General features: G+C 42.7%; 2 protein-coding genes across 3 annotated transcripts in view; one reads left to right on the forward strand and one right to left on the reverse strand.

Moving 5' to 3' along the window:
• LOC130356122 (protein argonaute-3) overlaps positions 1–12,585 on the reverse strand; it is a 157,413-nt gene extending 144,828 nt beyond the window's left edge. For both annotated transcript variants that reach the window (XM_056557187.1, XM_056557186.1), the window contains exon 1: positions 12,452–12,585. In XM_056557187.1, coding sequence (XP_056413162.1) covers positions 12,452–12,470 — 19 coding nt within the window. In that variant the 5' untranslated portion in view covers positions 12,471–12,585. The remainder of the gene's footprint in view (positions 1–12,451) is intronic.
• Positions 12,586–13,477: 892 nt separating this feature from the next.
• Positions 13,478–21,131, forward strand: part of LOC130356125 (uncharacterized) — an 88,751-nt gene continuing 81,097 nt past the window's right edge. Inside the window, exon 1 of the mRNA XM_056557191.1 lies at positions 13,478–13,612. The gene's annotated coding sequence lies outside the window, so the exon portion shown is untranslated. The remainder of the gene's footprint in view (positions 13,613–21,131) is intronic.

Here is a 21,131-nt window from a genome sequence, read left to right on the forward strand (position 1 = left end):
AATACTGATTAGGCCGGCTGCGCCAATCAGTGGCGCAGCGGCCCTTTAAATGGCAGAGACCCGGCGCGCGCGCGCCCTAAGGGCCGGGGCCGCGCGCGCCGGGACAACACAGACGGGGAACGGGTCAGGTACGGGAGCCGAGATGCGCATCGCGAGCGGGCGCGTCCCGCATCGCGAATCGCATCCCGGCTGGGAGTAATATCGCAGCGCACCCGGTCAGCAGGTCTGACCGGGGCGCTGCGAATGAGAGAACGCTGCGAGCGCTCCGGGGAGGAGCGGGGACCCGGAGCGCTCGGCGTAACACATGTATAGTGAAAGTAAATATCTGTGGTAGCTCAGAAGCTTAGCGAGGCTGTGTCAGTGGATCACCAATCAGCCTGTTTAAGGTTATGCAATAGGCATAGCATTATAAAGTGAATGAAATCTAATGATTGCATATATCAGTCAGAAGTTTCCGAGACTGGAGACGTGACATCACGAGGGGGGTGTGACGTTAAGTCACATCTCCAGTCCCGAAAACCTCCGGCTTCCGAGCCTGGATAGTGGATAAAATGTCTAACGCCGGAATACCCCTTTAAAACAAAAATGTTAAAGACAAAACTACAGACCATGGCACAAAAAATTAGCCCTCATACATCCCCGTATTTTATGGGGGTCAGAAGAGGATAATTTTAAACATGCAGATTTTGTTAAAATAAGTTAAAATTTTTGTTAACCCTTTAAGGACCAGACCAATTTTATATTTACATTTTCGTTTTTTACCTCCTCACCTTCTAAAAATCATGGATACTTGGCTTCAGAAGAACCCAGCTCACGGCGCTGATCGACCAGACAGGTAAGTGAATTTGAAAGAGGATTTATTAACCAGAATGCGCATTCTGGTTAAAAAATCCTCTTTCAAATTCACTTACCTGTCTGGTCGATCAGCGACGTGAGCCGGGTTCTTCTGAAGCCAAGTATCCATTGCCGTATATGTTCCGGAGGGCAGCAGACGACCTATTCTATATACCTGTTCCATTGTTGTGTATGTGATTACACAACCGCCCAGGGTGAGCAGTTCATTTATAATCTAATCTCGCTTTCTGGGTCCAAACAATATTATTCTATGGAGCGCTTACTTCCTTGTTTCTAAAAATCATAGCTCTTTTATATATTTCCATCCACAGACCCATATGAGGGCTTGTTTTTCCCCCATCACCAATTGTACTTTGTAATAACATCACTTATTTTACCATAAAATGTACAGCGCAACCAAACAAATATTATTTATGGAAGAAAACCGCAATTTAGCAAATTTTGGAGGGTTTTGTTTTCACGCTGTACACTTTCCGGTAAAAATGACTTGTTTTCTTTATTCTGTGGGTCAATACGATAAAAAATGATACCCGTGATTATATCCTTTTCTATAATTGTACCGCTTAAAAAAAAAATCTCAAACCATTTTAACAAAATTAGTATGTTTAAAATTGCCCGATTTTGACCACCTATAACTTTCTTATGTTTCCATATATGGGGCGGTAAGAGGGCTCATTTTTTGCGCCATGATCTGTAGTTTTTATCAGTACCTCATTTGCTTAGGTTTTACTTTTTATAAATTTTTTATTAGGTTTTTTTGGAATAAAATGTGACAATTTTGGACTTTTTATAATTTTTTTTTTTTTACGTTTACGCTGTTCACCGTACGAGATAATTAACAATATATTTTAATAGTTCAGACTTTTACACACGCGGCGATACCAAATATGTGTATTAATTTTATTTTTTTTAATGCTTTTTTGGGGGTAAAATGGGAAAAACTGATGTTTCAATTCTTTATTGGGGAGGGGATTTTTCAATTTTTTTTAACTTTTTAATTTAACTTTTTTTTTTTTTTTACACTTTAATAGTCCCCATAGGGGACTATTTATAGCAATCATTTGATTGCTAATACTGTATAGTGCTATGCATAGAGCATAGCACTGATCAGTGTTAATGGTGATCTTCTGCTCTGGTCTGCTCAATCTCAGACCAGAGCAGAAGACCCCGGGAGACGGCCGGAGCCAGGTGAGGTGACCTCTGGCTACCATGCTGGATGATCGTATCCCCGCGGCAGCGCTGCGGGCGATCCGATCATTCATTCAAAGTACCACACTGCCGCAGATGCCGTGATCTGTATTGATCACGGCATCTGAGGGGTTAATGGCGGACATCCGCGCGATCACGGATGTCCGCCATTACCGGTGGGTCCCTGGCTGCCGATAGCTGCGGACCGGTGCTCGCGGTCATGGTGGTGCGTAAATGTAAGTCATGGTACCACAGCACCATGACGTACATTTACATCCATTGTCGTTAAGGGGTTAAAGTAGTACAGTAATAGAAAAACTATATAAATTGGGTATAGTTTTAATTACATTGACCCACAGAAAGAAGAGAACATGTAACATTTACCACCAAGTGCACTGCATAAAAACAAAATCCTTCCAAAAGTTGCAAAATTTCTTTTCAATTTCAACCTACAAATAATATATATATTTTATGTTTCACCATGCATTTTTAATGATAAAAATTAAAGGTGTCATGCAAAAAACAAGCCCTCATATGGGTCTGTGGATGGAAAATAAGAGTTATGGCTCTTAGAAGACTAGGAGAATAAATGAAAACGCTAAAATTTTAATTAGCTGTGTCCTCAAGGCCAATATGGGCTGTGTACTTATAGGTTTTGCAGCAGCAGAGTAACCCTTTAAGTGTGTGATCGCGGGGGGCCCGACTGATGGGAGCCCCCCCCCCCCCGATCTCCTGCAGCAGTTGTGGACTGTACTGCTGGTGAAGGTAAGTGGTGATGCAATGCATCACCAAATAACTCCTTGCATTCCATGGGCTGGGCGCTCTGCACCTAACCCATAGAACGCACCACGCACACATTTACTGCGTGTGTAGTAGCGAATCTGCTACCCATGGGTAGTAGCATACGCTGTGGATTTCCAGCAGCATATTACTATGTGTGAACATACTCTAATAATGAGTGCCAGCTGCTGAAAGCAACCGCCAATCATTGGCTATGAAGTCATGAGCTTGCTTCATAGTAATCATAGTAAACAATGCTCTGAAGTAGCACATACGTTAAAAACTGCTATAATAGTATGTGATCCAAAATTATGTGCATAGAAAAATAGAAGCATATTGGCTGACATTTATCCCTATTGTAGAGGTTTTTTTACCCTCTTATTTTCTGTGTGAAGTGTGACTTTCTTGTGCCTAATTTATCAAAATTTATGATGCTATGTGGTGAATTTTGGACAGTATGGAACTTTATGATGGCATTTTTGCACTAAAAGGCCTGTTGTGCCCAAAACTGCGCCTTTTTGTCAAAAGGCGCAGTTAATAAATTTGTAACCGATGCATCGACAAAAGAGAAGAGAGTGCACTGCAGGTCAGGAACTACAGAATTGTCTATTTGAAAAGGCGCAAATAAACCCTATCTGCACCTTTTTGCTTCTTTTCTAGACACAAAAAATTGTCTAAAGACAATGATAAATGTTGGCCATAAGGTGTTGTCAGATAAGTCCATTCTAGTCTGCCCAATTTCTCTGTGGTTTACAACCACTAAATAATATGAATGCTTTCCTGGCCTTATCTTATATCTAGATCTTATATTTTCAGAAACAAAAGCAGCACAAACGTTCATTTTTGCGGCACAAACAAATGGTTTATTTGTTTTTAAAATTTAAGAACATGGGGTGGAAAGTGGGCGGAGTTTCAGCATATCAAGCACACAATATCTCAGAAACCAAAGTGGTACAAATGTTCATTTTTGCGGCACAAACCAGCACAAACGAATGGTGTATTTGTTTTTAAAATTGAGGAACATAGGGTGGAAAGTGGGCGGGGCTTCATAAAAATCTAACGTGCAATATCTCAGGAACCAAACCGGCACAAACGAATGGTGTATTTATATTAAACTTTTGCAAACGTGGTGCCAACTTCACACAGGCATTCTAAACTACAGCCTCACAAGAATCCTCAGTAGAATACAGTATGTGTACTCCACACAGGGTTTGCACACAGCTGTCTATAGAGCTGTTGGGGGGGGACTCCATGCCCTGTAAAGGTGTGTTCATACACAGGATCCGCCTGCGGATTTGAAGTTGTAAAATCAGCAAATGCAATTCTTATGCATTTTTGCCTGCTTAGTAAAATCCGAAACTCAGATTTCACAGCAGCGGATCTGCAACTTTAAATCCGCCGCTGATCTGGTGTGTGTGAAGACACTATGGGTGCATTACACAGTCACATTGTTCATTTGTCCATATACAGTGGGGCAAAAAAGTATTTACCGCAGTCAGCCACCAATTGTGCAAGTTCTCCCACTTAAAAAGATGAGAGAGGCCTGTAATTTTCATCATAGGTATACCTCACCTATGAGAGACATAATCAGAAAAAAAATCCATAAAATCACATTGTCTGATTTTTTAAGAATTTATTTGCAAATTATGGTGGAAAATAAGTATTTGGTCACCTACAAACAAGCAAGATTTCTGGCTCTCACAGACCTGTAACTTCTTCTTTAAGAGTCTCCTCTGTCCTCCACTCGTTACCTGTATTCATGGCACCTGTTTGAACTTATCAGTATAAAAGACACCTGTCCACAACCTCAAACAGCCACACTCCAAACTCCACTATGGTCAAGACCAAAGAGCTGTCAAAGGACACCAGAAACAAAATTGTAGATCTGTACCATGCTGGGAAGACTGAATCTGCAATAGGCAAGCAGCTTGGTGTGAAGAAATCAACTGTGGGAGCAATTATTAGAAAATGGAAGACATACAAGACCACTGATAATCTGTCGATCTGGGGCTCCATGCAAGATCTTACCCCGTGGTGTTAAAATGATCACAAGAACGGTGAGCAAAAATCCCAGAACCACACAGGGGGGACCTAGTGAATTACCTGCAGAGAGCAGGCACCAATGTAACAAAGGCTACCATCAGTAACACACTACGCCGCCAGGGACTCAAATCATGTGCCAGACATGTCCCTGCTTAAGCCAGTACATGTCCAGGCCCATCTTAAGTTTGCTAGAGAGCATTTGGATGATCCAAGAGAGAATTGGGAGAATATCATATGGTCAGATGAAACCAAAGTAGAAATTTTTGGTAAAAACTCAAGTCATTGGCCCTCATTTACTATTGCAAACCCGATTGTGCGCCAGATTCTGTCGCATCGCACCAGAAATTCTGTCTGCGCCAGATTTTGTGCCAGAATTGAAAAACCCTAAGAAAACCCGAAAAATGGGGGTGGCCGCCAGGAAAAGGGGGTGTGGTTTCAGAAAAGGGCCGTGTTCCCGACATTTTCACAAAAACCCAACATATTTACTAATGTTTCCACATAAAATGTGGTGTATTTGAGCTGAGGAAAACCAGACAGATCAGAGCATGTGTAAAAAAAGCAAAGTGTAGGGAAAGCGGAAAATGTAGGGAGACCTTAGTAAATACCGTGGAAAATAAATTGTAGGGAATTAAAACCCACTAAGAAACCTACACTCCACTCTTAGTAAATGAGGGCCATTGTGTTTGGAGGAAAAAGAATGCAGAGTTGCATCCAAAGAACACCATACCTACTGTGAAGCATGGGGGTGGAAACTTCATGCTTTGGGGCTGTTTTTCTGCCAAAGGGACCAGGACGACTGATCTGTGAAAAGGAAAGAATGAATGGGGCCATGTATCGTGATATTTTGAGTGAAAATCTCCTTCCATCAGCAAGGGCATTGATGCTAAAACTTGGCTGGGTCTTTCAGCATGACAATGTTCCCAAACATACCGCCCAGGTAACGAAGGAGTGGCTTCGTAACAAGCATTTCAAGGTCCTGAAGAGGCCTAGCCAGTCTACACATCTCAACCCCATAGAAAACCTTTGGAGGGAGTTGAACGTCTGTATTGCCCAGCGACAGCCCCAAAACATCACTGCTCTAGAGGAGATCTGTATGGAGGAATGGGCCAAAATACCAGCAACAATGTGTGAAAACCTTGTGAAGACTTACAGAAAACGTTGACCTCTGTCATTGCCAACAAAGGGTGTATAACAAAGTATTGAGATTAACTTTTTTTATTGACCAAATACTTATTTTCCACCATAATTTGCAAATAAATTCTTTAAAAATCAGACAATGTGATTTTATGGATTTTTTTCTCATTATGTCTCTCATAGTTGAGGTATACCTATGACAAAAATGACAGGCCTCTCTCATCTTTGAGTGTGAGAACTTGCACAATTGGTTTGCCCCACTGTATTTGTAATCTAAAAAAAATCTCTGCTTTTGCACATTAAAGCGGTTCTCCAGGGAACTGAACTTATCACCATAGGTCCAGCTCCTGGAAACCCTGCTCCTCCTCACACGTTATCCCTGCAGGGACTGCTGTAAAGAATATGTAGTACTGGCCATTCATATGATTCATAGATGGACTGTCTGTCTGAATCATGCTTACCTTTAATGAAAAAAAAAAAACACATTTCCATTCTAATAAATGCATTGTGGTGTCTGAATGAAATTTTAGGATTTTTACCTAGCAATTTTTATAGAAAAACAAAAAAGTACAAAGAATAAACAAGCATACAATATAGGTGTTTAGTAAGGAACCAGTGCAAGTGGCAAACTGTCCAACACATTAGTGCCGTGCAACAATAACCGAAAAACTGATCCACGATTCCCATTCTCCTTTCATGCAGAAAAACAGCTATTTGACTAGGTTTCCATTAGGGAAGCACAAAAAGGGAAATTTTGGTCCGAAACCGAAAGTTTTGGCTGTGCTTGGCCGAAAACCGAAAATGCAATGCTCCGCCCCCTTTTATATAGTTTTTGTTACATTGTATAACTTTTTTTGGGATGCAATGTGACCAAAATCAGCAATTTTTGCGTTTGGGATTTTTTTTTGTGCCGTTCACAGTGCAGGATCAGAAACATAATAATTTAATAGTTGCTGCACATACATTATTGTCCCCTATAGCACAGATCTTGTACATTCTGGACACACGGCTCTGGAGACGCGACAGGTACGGACCCCGCAGTCTGGTGCCGTCCGCCTGTACAAACGGCTCCTAGTGTGCTCGGAATCACCTGCACGTCTCCACATGATGCAAATAGACCAGATGATGTGGCCTCTTAGCTCCGGTCAGGGAAGGCTGACCAGCACATCATTACTCTTCCCAGGCTCAGTCCCCGGCACAGTCTGAAGAGGGAGTGCAGATCCTGCATGGCGCTTACCCCTGTACACATGCTGATCACTTCCGGCCACCATGCGAAACAGCAGTTAGCGAGCGGAGCGCAAGGGCTGTACGTAAAGTGCGCATAAGGCTGCGGTTACTATGGTTACTGAGAAACGATCAGGCCATGTCCTAGTGAACTACAGGACCTTTGCTGTGTCATGATCATGTGACCAGAAGGGAAGGTGTAATGCTAGGCTATAGAATAATTTTCACATTACTCCGTCATGGGATCCTACCAGCAGCGAAACGCCCACGCCCATCGAATATTTCAGCAGAAAAATTCAATCAGCCAAAAATGCGCAAAGGGGCATTTTCGGCCGAAATTTCGGTGCATCACTAGTTTCCACACAGGTTTTTTCTGCCATTTTTTGGAATATTGCCACTGCAGTTTTTAAACAAAAGTCAGAAGTGGATCCAGGAGGAAGTATACGTTTTTGGCTAAAAAAAAAAAGTGGCAGATCTAAAAAAAAAAACACCCGACAAAACCTCTGTATAAACTTCTGCAGATACAGATACATAATTCAGTAAACCAGCAGTAACATCATTTTTACTGCACTGATGTAAGTGCATACAGCAGGGCTTGACAAATGTGTTATGAATCTGAAAGCAAGCACAAAAAAAGGAGCCATGATGCCCCACATCACGTAACAGGACAGTATTTGATGTCATATGATCAGTCATTAGTGTCCGCTAATCCCTAGCCAATCAGTAGACTCAACGGTGACGCAGATTTGCTGTGGCAGTCTCCTGACATTCACAGAGGCAGGGGTAAGTAAAACATTTTCATGTTTCACCCCTTAAGGACACAGCCCATTTTGGCGTTAAGGACTCATGGATTTTAAAAGGAGAGGAGGAAAAAAAAAAAAAAGGGAAAACACAAAAATGAAAATTTCCTAGGTCTTTTAACTTTTTCACCTACAGACCTACATGAAGGCTTGTTTTTTGCGGGACCAATTGTTCTTTGTAATGGTACCTTTCATTTTTACCATAAAATGTACCACAAAACTAAAATTATTATTTGTGAGCAGAAATGTATAAGAAAACAGCAATTTTGCATCTTTTGGGAGGTTTGTTTTTTACGCAGCGCACTTTATGGTAAAAATAAACCATTTTTATTCTGTAGGTCAATGCGATTAAAGCTATACCAATCTATATAAAGTTTTTCTATTATTGTATTACTTTGGAAAAAAAATTGTCAATTTAAAAAAAATGGTATGCATAAAATCGTCCTTTTCTAACTTATAACCTTTTATAACTTTTCTTTTTCTATATACAGGGATGTATGAGGGCTCATTTTTTGCGCGTGATCTGTAATTTTTAACGGTATCATTTTTGTTTTGATGGGACTTTTTGATTGCTCTTTATTATTTTTTTTCTGATACAGTAGAGTCTCCCAATAGCGGACACTTACGGGGAATAAAAATGTGTCCGCTAATGAGAGATGTCCCCTATGGGAAAAAGGCTTAAAATTCTTCCTAAATAACGGAATACTGTACTGTACTCACTCCACAGTGTAATTACCTATAAAAGATCATAAAAGCAATATTACAGTATAATCTACCAGTGTCCTTTCATCGCCCCTTATCACCCCACCCCCGTGTATAATTTCATCCCCTCTTTTATAACCTGTGCCATCTTATTCCCCATGCATTGTGCCAAATTATCCCCCCCCCTTACCCACTGTGCCACACCTTTTCCCCTTGATCCCCCCCCCCCTCCCTGTGCCATTTAATTCCTCCTTTATTACCCTGTGTAAATTCATAACTCCCTCTTTATGAAGTGGCACAGGGGGATGAAGGGGGAATAAAATGGCACAGGGGGTGGTAAAGAGGGCTATAAAGGGGGAATTAGACAGCACAGCCCTTATTTGAGAGGGATGACAAGAACCTGAGTGGCACTATAAAATTCTCAGTCGCAGTTAAAAAAATAAAATTGCCGTTTATTACTGCAGACTACAGATCAAGCTCACACTACGTAGCGCACAATGTTCGTAAGCTGCCACTGTGTCCCATCCACCAACCAGTGACTTGAAGCGTTCTGACAATACTGACCAAACAGACGCTGCCACAGATCACTGGCCAGAACAGCAGCTCATGATGCAGCAGACTACTGTGTGCAAACTCGCTCTGTAGTCCACAACGATAAACAGGGTTATTGTCAGATCTATGGCACATAGAAAAGTACAACAGCATTTTACTCAGGATCCCAGAGTCTCCTTTAGGGTATATTCACACCTACAGTATTTGAATCTGCAGATTTTATGCTGTAGATTTCAATGTAAACTAAATGAATGAACACAGCTTAAAATCTGCAGCTTCAAATCCTGCTCATGAAATATGCGAAGTATAAATGTAAGCATGAATACACCTTAAAGAGTACCTCTCATGATCTTGTTACATTTTCTAATCCTCCCAGTTCACTGCCCCATCATGATAAACCCCCCCCCCCCCTCCGCCTTTATTTTTTATTATTTATTAGTTTTCTACCTTGATATTGCTCTATATTTTCTGCTCAGTCTCAGTCAGATTCACAGACTGGGAAGGGGCATACCCCAGCAGGTGTGACATCATCTGAAGCCACACAGGGGAGAACTTCCTCCCTCACTCCGCTACACACACCCAGAACAGTTCAGTGTGTAAGATGAGCTCTGATTGGCTAAGGCTGCACACCCCCCCCCCCCTCAGAACTCCATAGTGCATTTCCTGATTTTGGAATTCTGCCAGGTCAGCAGGAGTCCAAAGTCTGTGCAAGAGATGGGGGGAAATGTGCTCTGGACAAGTAGGGAGACACCTAGTGGCAGCTTTTTTTAAACACAAAACATTTTCATTTTTGCACGTTTTTTCCTTCTCTCCTAAAAATCATAACTCTTTCAATTTTCCACCTACAGACCCATATGAGGGCTTGCTTTTTGTGCCACCAAATTTTACTTTGTAATGACATCGATCATTTCACCACAAAATCTGCAGCAAAACCAGAAAAAAATATTTGTGAGGCCTCCAATTCTACGCAGTGCACTTTTGGTAAAAATGACACCTTATATTTATTTTGTAGTTCCATACGATTACAATGATACCCAACTGAAATATAGGTTTGATTTTGTTTTACACACAAGGGGGAGATGAGGGGACACTAATAAGGCTGCATTCACACCACGTTTTGCAGTTGCGGTCACTGGATCCGGCTGGGGGATGTGAAAACCGGGCGCTCCCATACCCCAGGCAGACCTTGCTCGCATCTCATTCATTTGAATGAGCCGACCGCAGTCAGATAGTGACTCTGGTCCGCTCATTTTTGCCCCATATCTGGTTTCGTGACCAGACTGATAACTGTAGTATACCACGGTTTTCAGTCCGGTCACAAAACCACATACAGGGCAAAAAAAGAGCCGACCGGAGTCACTATCTGACTGCGGTCAGCTCATTCAAATGCGGTCCGGGTGACCGTATTAACGAATTGTGGTGTGACTGCACTCTGTGATACGGGGGGGGGGGGGGGGGGGGGGGGGGGTTTGGATGGAAAATAATGACTGATCATATAATGTCACATAACATTACGGTGTGTGGTGATGTCATCTGACGTGCAGCATCCTGGCTCCTAGATTCATAAATTTGTCAAGCCCTGGTCATATACCTGCAGAGCAAATCCACAGGACATTGTATACAATTTATTAAAGAGTACCTCTCATGATCTTGTTAAATGTTATAATCCTCCCAGTTCACTTCCCGCATCATGATAAACCTCCTGCCTTTATTTTTAATTTTATAGTTTTCTACCTTGATATTGCTCTGTATTTTCTGCTCCGTCTCAGTCACATTCACAGACTGGGAAGGGAAGTTACCCAGCAGGTGTGACATCATCTGAAGCCATATAGGGGAGGACTTCCTCCCTCACTCTGCTACACACGGCCCAGAGCAGTTCAGTGTGAGATGAGCTATGAATGGCTAAGGCTGCACAAACCCCCTAAGCACTCCAGACTGCATTTTTCTGATTTTGGATTTCTGCCAGGTGAGCAGGAGTCCAAAGTCTGTGCAAGAGATGGGGTGGGGGGGGGGGGAGAATGTGCTCTGGACAAGTAGGGAGACACCTAGTGGTTTTAATGATAATGCCCATTTAAATGAACACCTTCTGACACAGATCTGGACTAGAGAGTGATATTTGCCACATGGGGCAGTAAAGAGCACGTCATGTAACAATGTTGAACTCCCTGGTTCCTGGAATGATCTGACTCCTACATTCAACAGTAATATTTCTATTTGTAACTTGTAGCAACTGTAGTGCTTTACAGTAAAGATCCACTTTTATACACATAAAACTGTATAACAGGAGAATATAAAAAAATGTCTGCATAATACGATCTTTTATTTTAGAAGAGGGAACTCTCTGCAAGTTCTAATGCTGATTCTAGAATCAGACGGGAGGAAGGGAATGGTTGATGACCACTTATGCCATGCTTGTATTCTGCTGCACAGGGCATACTAGAACAGACAGCCAATGCCATACACATGGAAAATGTACCCAATCCTTGTAGCTGAAGAACATGATTTCTTTTCCATACATTTTGCAATTTACCTCTATAAACCGGTATAAATATACAGATTTACACCATCCCAAGGGCACCAGCAGCCTAAAGTCTAAGCTAGGCAGAGCTGCAGAACAACCGATAGTGAACAGCAAAACAGCGTGAAGAACAGGTTTACTACAAGTACATGACACTCCCGGAAATCTACTGCTCACACAGGGGCTTCCAATCCTTTCCCTAGATCAAGACACATAGTGACCGTCCATCGCAGCCCACAAGATTCCCACATGTCCCTATATCTGCTGTGACCATTCCAACTGCCTAGTCCTCATTACAACCCAATGATCAATGAATCAAAAGTACTCAACAACTTTTATTAAGACAACTTTATTACCAACAGCAACCAATGCGAAGCTAAGTTTCACTTGCTGAATTCTGATTGGTTGTCTAAGTATTACAACTTGATTACATGAACACCAAGTGTGGCTTCAACCCTTGTAGGGCCAGGTGTGACATTTAGAAAGATCAGTGTGGCTTGCTCACATATACTGACAGGCAGAGCTCTCCTCACAATGATCCTACTAAATGTTCTGTTCATTTGGATGCCAGGCACAGTAGTTTATGGGCATCCATTGCATGCACCTGACCATAACCCTGCACTTAGGTGCTAAGCTGAGCTTGAAGCCTCTTTACCTGCGGTTCCGATTTCCATTCATGGAGGTCAGTGTCTGGCTGTCCTGAATTTGAGGACCCCGAAGTGGGTTGGTGTAAAGGGACTGCAGATCCTTTATCCAATGCACTTGTTGCTGGTTTCTTGTTCTGCTGATAACACTTGGGCACTAGTGCCCTAGGCAAGGTTTCTTTGCCCTCCACTTCTTGGAATGGCACTCGACTTCCAACAGACTGGCAATGGAATAACTCCTTGCTGATTGGCTGCACAGTGACTTCTGGTATAGTGTTCTCTCCTGTGATTGGCTAGCTTCCACAGGAGTGGAGAGTTGTCACCTGCAGGTGTCTTCCTGTCACACCAGTAGTTTCAGCTGGCAGGTGGTGGAGCAGTAGTCGGCTGCAGAGAGGGTGTGGTGAGCAGCAGGTCTAGCAGCTGACTGGTCGTTGCCTTAGAGATGGCTGAGTCACCTCTTGGTCCTCATCTCTGTCACAGCTGGTGTGTGAGTGAAGCGCTGGCCGCGGATTGGCTGTCCTTTGCTCACGCCCCCGGCTCTTCGCCCCGTACTCTAGTTCCTGATTGGTGGATCACTTTACCTGTTCTCTACTCCCGACAAGCAGGAGCACGGAGGTGGCGAGTCACTGTAAGAGGCGAGCTGTGATTGGCCGGCATCCCCTCACCACCACCTGAGCGGAGTGAGCACAGTCCGCCTATGATTGGTCGTCAGGGGCTGTCTGTGGTCCACTGGTAAAGACTGCTGGCAGCGCCTAAGTGACTGGCTAAGGAGCGGCTCAACTTCCACGTCTGCCCTCCTGGTGATGGAGCAGTGGCCGCCGGCAGCGCCTGGTCCTCCAGCTTCCTTCACTAATGAGGAGGAGTTAGACGGCTCCCTGCTCGAGCCCCCTCCCCTAGAGGCCGGACATAACGTCAACCAGCGCTTCACTGCCAGGAAGACTCTCAGAGCTGTAACACAGCGCACCGCACACGTCACTTCCGGGCACAGAACGTTCTGTACGTCAGGGTCTAAGTCGTGTTCTGAACTACGGGGAAGGAACGAATGCGGATACGCGCGTGGTGCTGGCCACCTACGCTGCGCGTGTGCTCTGTGTGCACGCGCAGCCCATGCGCATGCGTGGTGAACTCCGTGAAAAAACGGTCCTAAGAAGGTTGTGTGCTGGCTATATAGTGTAAGCTTCATTACTGTATACAGAGACTACAGCACTAGTTATAGGCAAAGTAGAAGACACTGGCTGCATGGGGACATTTATCTGAAGAGTGTCAGAGTAGTTGGCTTACTTTAACCCCTTAAGGATGCAACAATTCTTTATTTCTTCACTCTCCTCACTTTTCCTCCTCACCCCGTAAGAACACCGTCCATTTTAGGCTTAACCCCTTAAGGACGCAGCCCTTTTTCACCTTAAGGACTGAGCCCTTTTTCGCAATTCTGACCACGTCGCTTTACGAATTAATAACTTGAAAACGCTTTTACCAAATATTCTGATTCTGAGATTGTTTTTTCGTGACATATTCTACTTTATTTTGGTGGTAAATTTTCGGCGTTACTTGCATCCTTTTTTGGTGAAAAATCCCAAAATTTCATGAACAGTTTGAAAATTTTGCATTTTTCTAACTTTGAAACTTGTAAGGAAAATGGATATTCCAAATAAATTTAATAAACACAATATGTCTACTTTATGTTGGCATCATAAAATGGACATATTTTTGCTTTTTGAAAAAATTACAGGGCTTCAAAGTAGAGCAGCAATTTTCAGAAATGTCATGAAAATTGCAAAATCTGAAGGGACAGATGTTACAGAACTACAACTTCCAGCATGCCTGGGCAGTCTAGGCCTGCTGAGAGTTGTAGTTTGGCAACATCTGGAGTGCTACTGTTTGGGCACCACAGTAACAGTGGTCTCCAAACTGACCCTCCAGATGTTGCAAAACTACAACTCCCAGCATGCCCAGACAGATCACTTTACTTTCACCGTAGTTTCCCTACCTGAGCCAGGATCCAGCAGTCTCCAGCGACGATCGGGGGTCCTCAGGCAGCTTCTCCTCACGTTCCCCTCGACATCCAGGGGTGGGCAGAACGGGGGTTGCCATGGCAACCCCCTGTCCTGCCCTGCCATTGGTCAGAATCAGTTCTGACCAACGGCAGGGGATAGGAGGAGATCGCAGCACTGTCACCTCGCTCCTATCCCTCAGGATGATTGGGGCTGTCACTGACAGCTCCGATCATCCCCATTATCCGGGTGATCGGGTCACCAGAGACCCGATCAGCCCGGAATAGCAGAAAATCGCATGTCTGAATTGACCCCCCCTGAGGACCCCCCTCGGCGATGTCCCAGGATGTCTGCTGAATGATTTCAGCAGGCATCCCGGTCCTCAACCGGCTAGCGGCGGGGACCGGAATTCCCACGGGCGTATGCATACGCCCCACGTCCTTAAGGACTCGGGATGCAGGGCGTATGCATACGCCTGGCGTCCTTAAAAGGTTAAAGGGGTACTCCGGTGGAAAACAAATGTTTTCAAATCAACTGGTGCAATAAAGTTAAACAGATTTGTAAATTACTTCTATATAAAAATCGAAACCCTTCCAGTACTTATCAGCTGCTGTATGCTCCACAGGAAGTTGTGTAGCTCTTTCCAGTCTGACCACAGTGCTCTCTGCTGACACCTCTGTCCGTGTCAGAAACCGTCCAGAGCAGGAGCAAATCCCCATAGCAAACCTATCCTGCTCTGGACAGTTCATGACATGGACAGAGTTCCGACTGGAAAGAATTACACAACTTCCTCTGGAGCATACAGCAGCCGATAAGTACTGGAGAGATTAAGATTTTTCCATAGAAGTAATTTACAAATCTGTATAACTTTATTGCACCAGTTGATTTGAAAAAGTACTTCATATTTTTAAATAGAAGTCATTTACAAATTGTTTAACTTTTTGAATACTGTTTGTTTTATTTTATTTTTTTTACCCACTGGCGAACCCCTTTTAAAGGGGTTATCCAGGATTACAAAAGCAGAGCTGATTTCCTAAAAAAAAAAACAATAAAGCACCACACATTTCTAACGGAACTGAGCCGCAGAACCACACACAACCTATAGAGTAAATTCAGCCAAGTTGTAATACCACACAACTTGGGGACAATTGTGGTGCTGTTTTTTTTTTCTCAAGCTAAGTTTCCTGCCTAGAAAAACACCAATTCTGCCGCATGGCGTTTTTTCGGCCAAAAAACGCTGTGGCCAGATGTCAGCTGTAAATCAATGAGAAATCGCTAAATTCTTTTTCCACTTGACGTTTTTCAGTTTTCCCTGAAATCGTGGTGTTTTTCTCCCATGGGAGTCTATGGGAGTGAAAAAAAAGCCAAGAAAAACGACATGTGGGTTTTAACTTTTGGCATTTTTGCAGGTGGTTTTAATTCTTTTTTTGGACTTTAGCGATCCAAAAAAGTGATGGAGATACCTTTTTTTATAAAAATTTCGTAGGGTACCATTAAAAAAAATTATTAAAAAGATACCGTAGTGATGGAAAAAATTGTATCTAACGAAATTTATCTTTTTTATAACAAAATTTTTATTAATTTTTAAAACCGGGATCAATTTATGTGGGCGGGTGGGCACTAAAAATGTAGCCGACAATAATAAACATGTAGTGTGTGCGTGTTTTTCACTTTTTTTCCTTTATTTTTTACATAGTACTACACACTGTTCCATGATGGGAGTAGTAGTACCTGTACTAATTGACAGATCACCTGTTGCAATCCTTATGTATAATATATAGATGCGGCCGGACGCTCTTCTATGGTCTCCTTCACTGACGTATATATACACCTATTTATATTTCCCGCAGAGAGCTGTGATTGGCCAGATGGTTCCAGCCAATCACAGCTCTATGTGGGAAATAGGAATATGTGTATATATATGTCAGTGCAGGGGACCATAGAAGAGCGGCCGGCCGCATCTATACATTATACAGGAGGATCACAGCGGGTGTCAGGAGTGACATCTGCTGTGATCTTTCCTTAACTGCAGGTATTACCACTCCAAATATGGAGCACACTCTGCTAAATGCTGGGAGCCGTAGTACCTGCATTAATAGACAGATCACAACAGGTGTCAGAAATTACACTCGCTGCGATCTGTCTATTAATGCAGGTACTACAGCTCCCAGCATGGAGCAGTGTGTGCTCCATGTTGGGAGTAGTAGTACCTGCAGTTAAGAACAGATCAAAGCGGGTATCACTCCTGACATTCACTGTGATCGTCCTGTCTATAGCAGAGATGATGCGGAGCATCAGCACTCACATCTCTGCTCTATACTCCGGCCAGTGATGTGAATAGAATATCACTCATTCATATTTCCCTCTGAGAGCTGTGATTGGCTATAACCATCCGGCCACTCTGGGCGGAAAATATGAATGAGTGATGTTCTATTCACATCACTGGCCGGAGTACAGAGCAGAGATACGAGCGCTGTATAGAGCCGCTCCGCATCTCTACTACATTATGGACGATCTCATCAGGTGTCACAACTGACACCCGGGCGATATGACTATTAGTACAGGTACTACTACTCCCATCATGGAACAGTGTGTTCCATGCTGGGAGTAGTAGTACTACCTAAAAATGTTTTTAAAAAAAATAAAGAAAAAAAAGTAAGACACACTTTGCTATAAAATTTTGCTATAAAAAATATACATTATTTATTTTTCCATTTTTTTCCATCACTACTGCATCCTTTCTTTATTTATTTATTTTTGGTACCCAAAAAATTTTGGGTACCAAAAAAAAAAACTCCAAAGGGGCCAAATATGCAATTTCCACTCAAATGCAAAAAGTGCAAAAAACGGCAAACACAGGAAAATGCTGTGGCGTTTTTTCTGGCGTTTTTTTGGGCCACAAAAAAAACAAGTAGAAACTTAGCCTTAAGAAATTAACTCTGTTATTTAGGGCTGCAGCTAACGATTATTTTAATAATCGATTAGTTGTCTTTTATTTCTTCGATTAATCGGAAAAACGTCATAATGCCAAAAAAAAGGGGTTCAGCTGATTCTACTTGAAAAATGATGTACAATGGCCATATTAAAAGTTTCTAGCATGTGATGTGACCAAACAGCAGCAATTTAGGATTTTTTTCTTTCTCTTTTCTCTCTTAAAGTTTATGCCGGTTGCTGTACAGGATCATTATTAGTGATTCTGTAGAGAAACCAGCATAAATTTGATATTGTCGCATGGGTAACTTTCTGAACAATTAAAATAAAATGTTAATGATTTACTAACATTTAATTTTAATAGTTCAGACAGTTAGCCATGCGGCAGTATCAGATATGTAAAAAAAAATATGTTTTCCCTTTTTTATAGGAATAGGAAACGGGGGAGCTAATTTTTATTGGTGGGGCGGCTCATTTAAATAATTTTTTATATAGCACTCCTATTCACATGGGGGCATGTGCAGACTGCAGAGCATTGCACCCGACCCATGTCTGTAGTACTACAAACACTAGGATGCAATGCTCTGCACATACTACCATTTTTATAGCAGTGTATATGTACTACATACACACTGCTTTACCCATGGGGGTATGTGCAGAGCATTGCACCCTTGTGTCTATACTACAGGCACAAGGGTGCAATGCTCTGTAAATACCCCATGGGAAAAGCAGTGTGCACTGCACACAATTTATTATGTAGGGCCATTATATTTCCCCCCTCTGATGCCCCCTGTGCCATTATATTCCCCCCCCCCCCACTCTGATTCTCCCTGTGCCATTATACCCCCTCTAATGACTCCTGTGTCATTATATTCCTCCCCTCCCCCTCTGATGCCTAGTGTCATTATAACCCTCCTCTGATGCCCCCCACGTGTCATGATATTTCAGCCCAACCCCCTCCCCTCTCTGGTACCACATTATTACCAAACCTTCCCTCCTCTCTGATCCAGGCAGGCTCAGGGGCTCAGCGGTCATTGTTGTTACTGGACCGCATCCTCGGTTCGGACGGAGGTGAGCGCCATAAGTGACGTCATCGCATACCCCGGGACGCAGTGCACAGCTGCTGCCTATAGTTTAGTTACAGGGCAAAACCGATTGCCCCATTATAAGTGAATTTCTCAGGCATTTGACCCTGTTTGCCTGAAGCAGGGCTAAATGCCTGAAGAATTCACCTGCCCAGCACCCGGAACTGCATGTCACGGGCGTTGGGCGATACAATTTCTACAGTGACTAACTGTCACTGAGGCTGCTGCGGGATTTTCGGGACTCGCGCCTGATTGCAGCAGCCTCCTGGCTGCGGACAACGAATCGGACGATTATTTGATAATGGGATTTGTCGACAATGAATCCCGTTATCACATTTAATCGATTTTATCGATTAATCGTTGCAGCTCTACTGTTATTATATTCCTGGATAACCCCTTTATGGATACAGCCAGTCTAAATTCTGTATTTTGTTTTTTTCCTCCATCTCCATCTTTTAAGGACTCAGGTTTTTTCTGTTTTTGCACTTTCGTTTTTTCCTCCTTACCTTAAAAAAATCATAATTCTTTAAATTTTGCACCTAAAAATCCATATGATTATTTTTTGCGCCACCAATTCTACCTTGTAATGACAAAAGGAAAAAGCCCCCCCCCTTTCCCATTTAAAAAAAAAAAAAACTGTGTAAATAAAAATAAACATATATGGTATCGCAACGAGAAGAAATGTCTGAATTATAAAAATATATCATTAATTAAACCGCACGGTCAATGGCGTACGTGCAAAAAAAATCCAAAGTCCAAAATAGCGTATTTTTGGTAACTTTTTATATAATGAAAAAATTAATAAAAAGTGATCAATAAGTCCTATCAATACAATAATGGTATCACTAAAAACTTCAGATCAGGGCGCAAAATATTAGCCCTAGGGGTGTGATTCAAACTTTTATTAGGGAAGGGGTTAAATGATCTTTGTTCACTTTTTTTTTGCAGAGTTATAGCTCCCAAAGGGGGCTATAACACAACACACACTGATCTTTTACATTTCAACTTCAACTTTGAACGATGCGTCTAAAGGGTTAATAGCTATTAGCCATGGGTCTCGGCCATTGTTAGAGGCCGGGCCCGACCCGACATGCTGTGGCCCCGCGTTATAGAACGGGAGCGGACTCAGGACATGCAGGTACGCCCTGAGTCCTTAAGGGGTTAAAGCTTTAAGGTTTTTCAGTTTTTGCACTTTAGTTTTTTCCTCCTTACCTTTTAAAAAATCATACCCCTTTCAATTTTGCACCTACAGACCCATATAAGGGCTTATTTTTTGTGCCACCTATTCTACTTTGTAATGACATCAGTCATTTTACCCAAAAATCTACAGTGAATCAAAAAAAAAAATCATCATTGTGTGACAGAATTGAAGAAGAAACACCATTTTGTAACTTTGAGGGCTTCTGTTTCTACACAGTACATTTTTCAGTAAAAATGACACCTTCTCTTTATTCTGTAGGTCCATACGATTAAAATGATACCCTACTTATATAGGTTTGATTTTGTAGTACTTCTGGGAAAAAAATCATAACTACATGCAGGAAAATTAATACATTTAAAATTGTCATATTCTGACCCCTATAACTTTTTTATTTTCCCGCATGCAGGGATGTTTGAGGGCTCATTCTTTGCGCTGTGATCTGAAGTTTTTATCTGTACCATTTTTGTTTTGATCTGACTTTTTGATCAATTTTTCATTTATTCATTCATTTTTTTTATGGTATAAAAAGTGACCAAAAATACACTATTTTGGACTTTGGAATTTTTTTACGTGCATGCCAATCACCATGCGGTTTAATTAATGATATATTTTTATAGTTCAGACATTTACGCACACGGCCATACCACATATGTTTATATTTATTTTTATTTACATAGTTTTTGGTTTTTTTTATGGGAAAAGGTGGGTGATTCTAACTTTCATTAGGGAAGGGGGTAAATCACATTAATTACCGTATATACTCGAGTATAAGCCGACCCGAGTATAAGCCGAGACCCCTAATTTCAACCCAAAATCCCAGGAAAAGTTATTGACTCGAGTATAAGCCTAGGGTGGGAAATACCTCATCCCCCCTGTCATCATCCAGACCCGTCATTAACATCCTCATCATCCCCTTGTCATCATCCCACACATCCCCCCTTCATCATCCCCTTGTCATCATCCCACACATCCCCTTATCATCCCACACATCCCCCCTTCATCATCCCCTTGTCATCATCCCACACATCCCCTTATCATCCCACACATCCCCCCTTCATCATCCCCTTGTCATCATCCCACACATCCCCCCTTCATCATCCCCTTGTCATCATCCCACACATCCCCTTATCATCCCACACATCCCCCCTTCATCATCCCCTTGTCATCATCCCACACATCCCCCCTTCATCATCCCCTTGTCATCATCCCACACATCCCCTTATCCCACACATCCCCCCTTCATCATCCCCTTGTCATCATCCCACACATCCCCTTATCCCACACATCCCCCCTTCATCATCCCCTTGTCATCCTCCCACACATCCCCTTATCATTCCACACATCCCCCCTTCATCATCCCCTTGTAATCATCCCACACCCCCCCCTTCATCATCCCCACCCCCCTTCATCATCCCCACACCCCCCCCCCCCCCTTCATCATCCTCTTCTCATCATTCGCCCTCAGTGGTCTTCAACCTGCGGA

Source organism: Hyla sarda, chromosome 2 (assembly GCF_029499605.1).
Source record: "Hyla sarda isolate aHylSar1 chromosome 2, aHylSar1.hap1, whole genome shotgun sequence".
Lineage (NCBI taxonomy): Eukaryota > Metazoa > Chordata > Amphibia > Anura > Hylidae > Hyla > Hyla sarda.